The sequence below is a fragment of the Lachancea thermotolerans genome (assembly GCF_000142805.1).
Source record: "Lachancea thermotolerans CBS 6340 chromosome H complete sequence".
NCBI lineage: Eukaryota > Fungi > Ascomycota > Saccharomycetes > Saccharomycetales > Saccharomycetaceae > Lachancea > Lachancea thermotolerans.
This window is the reverse complement of record NC_013084.1, coordinates 1,252-6,038: the sequence shown is the minus strand read 5'-3', so window position 1 is coordinate 6,038 and position 4,787 is coordinate 1,252. Positions and strand designations below refer to the sequence as shown.

The 4,787-nt window shown below is 42.0% G+C and overlaps 1 protein-coding gene across 1 annotated transcript; it reads left to right on the top strand.

Annotated features, from left to right (window-relative positions):
* Positions 1–729: 729 nt before the first annotated feature.
* KLTH0H00132g (KLTH0H00132p) lies at positions 730–2,052 on the top strand (the record flags this gene model as incomplete). The annotated part of the gene is made up of 1 exon (XM_002555841.1): positions 730–2,052. One exon carries the CDS (start codon positions 730–732, stop codon positions 2,050–2,052), a length of 1,323 nt encoding a protein of 440 aa, XP_002555887.1.
* Between the last annotated feature and the right edge of the window lie 2,735 nt (positions 2,053–4,787).

Below are 4,787 nucleotides of genomic sequence, written 5' to 3'. Positions count from 1 at the left end.
CTCCTGTAAGCAAAATGACCAAACAATTCTATGTTGCAATTAAAGGCGCTGCACCTGATCATCTAGCTTCCAATTAGCGCGTAATGAAACCCAGTCTCTGCCTTGTACAGGTTAAAAGATGAAGCCCTTTCATGCTATTACTTCCATATATACCAACCATATCCCTGGTAAACCTGAACCCAATGAGTAACTCGTAGTATAATTGGTGTCTGTTATATGACAAACATTGGAAAGCTGGCCGGCTTTGGCAAAGTGAAGAAGTTTGGCAGTTTTTGCTTTTACAAAACTGCCACAAAATTTAGGGCTTCAGCCGTATAATACCGTGTTGAGCAAAGCCTTGTTTGGTGATATATTACGGAATCAACGTGACTAATATTTATTGTGCTCGGACTTGGAGCAAGCACTTGTTCCGGAGCCCTCCTATGGACCCTGGACCCGTCGCTTCCGTTCCCATTGTTTTGAGCGCTCCCGCAGTTTCTGTTACTTCCGTAGCTTCCGTGATAATTTTTTCTGGCTTTTCCGCTGTCATTTATTTACCACGAAACACAGCTTTCGAGTGACGCAAAATTGCAATTGCAAAGGCCAAATAAGGGAGACCTGGAAGAGATTGAAAAGGTCTAGCGTAGTAGGGCTCTAGTTACCATGATCCAAATTTATATAAACAGTATCTAAAGCCGTGGTTATATCCTTATAGAATAAAAATAGCGACCCCAAAAGCCAAAGTTAAAAATGAAAACCTGTACTATTGACGTAAACGAGAGAAACAACAAAAAGTTGGAGGATTTAGTCGCTCCTTGGCGGTTAAAACCACTACAAAACTATTACATCACTAACACCAACCTCATAGATGTGGTGGAAGGTAAAACTCATCCAGAAGCGTATATTTTCATAAACGAGGGCAAGATCTCTAAAGTCAACTTTGGCAGGGAACCTAAATCAGAAACCTCAAAAGATTACGAGATTATTGAAGGTACCGGAAAATATGTAATGCCAGGCCTCTTTGACAATCATGTCCACATGGGTGCAGTGCCAGGCGAAATGGGTTTAGCTCAACTAGCAATGATGCCCGAAAGTGTTGCCGTGTTAAGACTAAGGTTCACAATGGAAGCATCGTTGGCTAGAGGCTTTACGACAGTAAGAGACTGTGGAGGAATTGAAGGGTTTGTGAAAGCTGCGGTGGCAAATGGTTCCCTTATCGGCCCAAGGCTAATTACTTGTGGTCATGCGATCTCGCAGACGGGCGGTCATGGCGACTTGCGTCCTGGGAGCCTACCAGCAAGCGCGTTTGATAGCTGCTCCTGTCATACAGGGACGGTTGGTGTCGTTGCCGACGGTGTCGATGGGTGCTACACAGCTGCTAGAGAGGAGTTCCGCAGAGGCGCTGACTTTATCAAAATGATGGGCAGCGGAGGTGTGGCATCTCCTACTGATAAAATTACAAACCTTCAGTTTTGTCACGACGAAATTAAAGCTTTGGTTGATGTGGCCAAAACTTACCACACTTATGTCACTGCGCATGTTTACACGCCTGAAGCGATTCAGAACTGTATCAAACTTGGAGTCAAGGGTGTTGAGCATGGAAACCTTCTAGACGAAGAGACTGCCGAGCTCATGGCCGAGCTAGGGTGCTACTTGACTCCAACCTTAGTCACATATAAGATCATGGCGTCAGACCAATTCGGAACATTCCTGGGCCCGGTAAACCGTAAGAAAAACGCAGAGGTTCTCGGTCAAGGAATCGACGCAATAAAAATTGCTCAAGAAAAGGGGGTAAAGATCTGCTTTGGCTCTGATCTACTAGGCCCCTTAGGCGGATACCAGACACAAGAGTTTTTCATAAGAGGGAAAGTTCAGAGTGCTCGTGATGTCCTTTTATCTGCAACCGTGACTCCAGCAGAGATGAATGGTTTGGGCAACAAGCTCGGCCAGGTGAAGCCTGGATTTATTGCTGATTTGTTGATGATGAAATCTAATCCACTTGAAGATGTGAGCATTATGGATGAGCCAGAGACAAATTTGGTTTTTGTGATGAAGGAGGGAAGGATATATTAGAAAGGGCCATTTTTAGATGAGGTGTTATTATCCAGGAGTATTAAGCTCAATCGGTTTTCATCTTTAGCTCATTGAAGGAAGTACTTATCTAAGGGCGTTATTAGGCTAGATTTGCAGAAAACAAGATAATGACGAAGTAAGTGTTAGACCGCGCATATAAAGGTATGCAATTTGAATCGGTATAATTTATTGCGGCGAATCTGGGCCCTTGGCCGAAAGGTTCTCAAATTCGTGAACTAGGTTTTCCATATTAAGATTAGCAAACTATTTCGTGGATGGTGGTACTATATATCTTCCCGTGCTCTCTCTAAGTCCAATGTTAATCCTGTCCTTAACCAAAACTTCAGGTCTTATAAGGTATATTAAGACGTGGCTTAGACTTGCAATGAAATAAGGACAGTGCTAAGGGTACCACTTTCCTTCATACCTTAGCCACCATCGTCCGATCTGGACTATGAAAGGTTGATTGTAGATCTTCCCATGATTTTTGGTTGAACATACGCTGTATTTGCGATTTGTTCTTATGCCATATCATATCAATGTGTCATTATGCAACTTGGCACTATCACGCATCACTGATCCAGTCACAAAGCCGACAATTTTAAGCCCTGCTGAAGTCCAGAACCCTTCTCCTTCAAAATACACTTAATTATAAGAAATTAAAATCCATAGCTTTGAATGTCGTTGACGTGTTCAAATAGTGCACTTCGGTATAAAAAAAGGAAGCTTTGTGAAAGCTCCAAATTAAAGTTTTGAGTAAGAGACGTTATTGAGTAGCAAATTATGTGAAAACGGCAGACGAAGTCTGTAAAGTGTTCGATTGTTGTCGAATTGTTGGTATGTATTACTGCCAAGTTGCAGAATGGCACCTTGGTTCATAGCGGTATGGTACTTGACAGCTCAAGACCTTAGCAAGAACCTGACCACGTTCCAAGGGAGACCAGCAGTTAACGTTAGAGAGCGTGATCTGACCATAATGAGTTCATGACAAAGATGATTCGCGACACGATTGTAGTCACGCGACAGGCGCGGGCTTTATCTCACAAACGAATATAAGTCAAGTCTTAGATTTTAGTATTTAATTCCAATGGTTTGAACAAAGAACAGGATAGTTATTCTTGAACTAAACAGAAAGTAATAAATTTACTGCCATTATCCACCAATAAGGATACTAAGTTTGAATACGGAAAATCTAACCAAGGAGCCTGGAATCCTTCAACCAACGATTTAGACTCACCTCAGTAGCAAGTAAATCAAGATTTCAAAACTCAATGGCAAGTCAAGTAATATTAATAGAAATAATAGGTTAAGAGGCTATTTTCCGGATCTTGAAATGTTCAGATTGAACACATAACTTTGATCATTAATTTAAGGGGCTTTGTGTTATTGCCTGGAACAATTTTGTGATAAAATTTCCTAGAGAAATCACGAAACGCCCTTTTTCGGCGTATGGTATGGGGGCAAAATTAAATCGTTGCCGGTACTCGTAAAAAAATGTGAAATATTTTTTTTAGTTGAAGGTCTTTCCGTACCCTTCACAATTTCCCCCCCAGTAAACGGAAAATTAATCTGCCTGCAATGATCCGTCTCCGAAACAAAAACAAAAAAAAAAAACACGCTTACAAAGCCAGCTGATCCCTTGTGTCATCCTTCTAACCATTAACTCTGTTTCCATCGACCAAGGTTGATTTCGGAGTTGGTTTCAAAAGGAAGAAATGATGCGGAACGTTTCCGTGATGCTTCCGTTTTCTAGGGGCGAATGCCCTTCTGTGTTCGAAAGAACTAATTTGTAAATATAAATGTGTACAAGAGCAATGGAACAAATATATATCTTAAGGTCGAATACTTACAAGTTGAGCCTGGACAGCCTATTCTAACTTTTGATCGGTAAAGAGCCGATATCGAAGGAGAACTTCAAGCTCTCGATTTTGAAGAGCTTGAGTCCTAGGGGCTTAAACTAGGTGAAGCAGTATTTTAATCCAATAGTAGTGATTTGAAAAAGCCAGATGTGCACGACTTCTACCACCTCTGAGAAAGGTCACAATGGGCGTGATAGTAGCGTCGAAAACGACATTCGTGATCTGGCTCGTCGTGCATTTACAAATGCTTCGAGTATAACGTATCCGATGACAGGGGGCGATACTTCATCTTTGAATTCGAAGTCCCCGATCAACCCAGTCTTTACAAACTGTGAGTCTCATGAATACACCCCAAAATTAGATCCCAACTCCGATGAGTTCTCGTCAACAGAATGGGTTCGGAATCTTAGCAAACTCATCCGGAACGCTCCTGAGCATTACAAGCCCTATACTCTTGGTTGTTTATGGAGAAGCCTGCGTGCTTTTGGCAGTTCGGGAGATGTTACGTATCAATCCACAGTGGCCAATATTCCGAAGAAACTGTGTGAATTCGTCTACAGAAAGTGTCATAAGGCAAATGAGGATAATACTATCGATATTCTTAAGCCTATGGACGGGCTTATCGAACCTGGTGAGCTTTTAGTTGTCTTGGGCCGCCCTGGTTCTGGATGCACAACACTTTTGAAATCTATTTCGTCTAACACTCATGGTTTTCATCTTGACTCAAACTCTGTAATCGAGTATGATGGTATGTCGCCTGAAGAAATTAAAAAACACTACAGAGGAGAGGTCGTGTACAATGCCGAGGCAGACGTGCATTTTCCACACTTGACTGTGTTTGAAACATTAAACACCATTGCTTTACTCTCAACACCT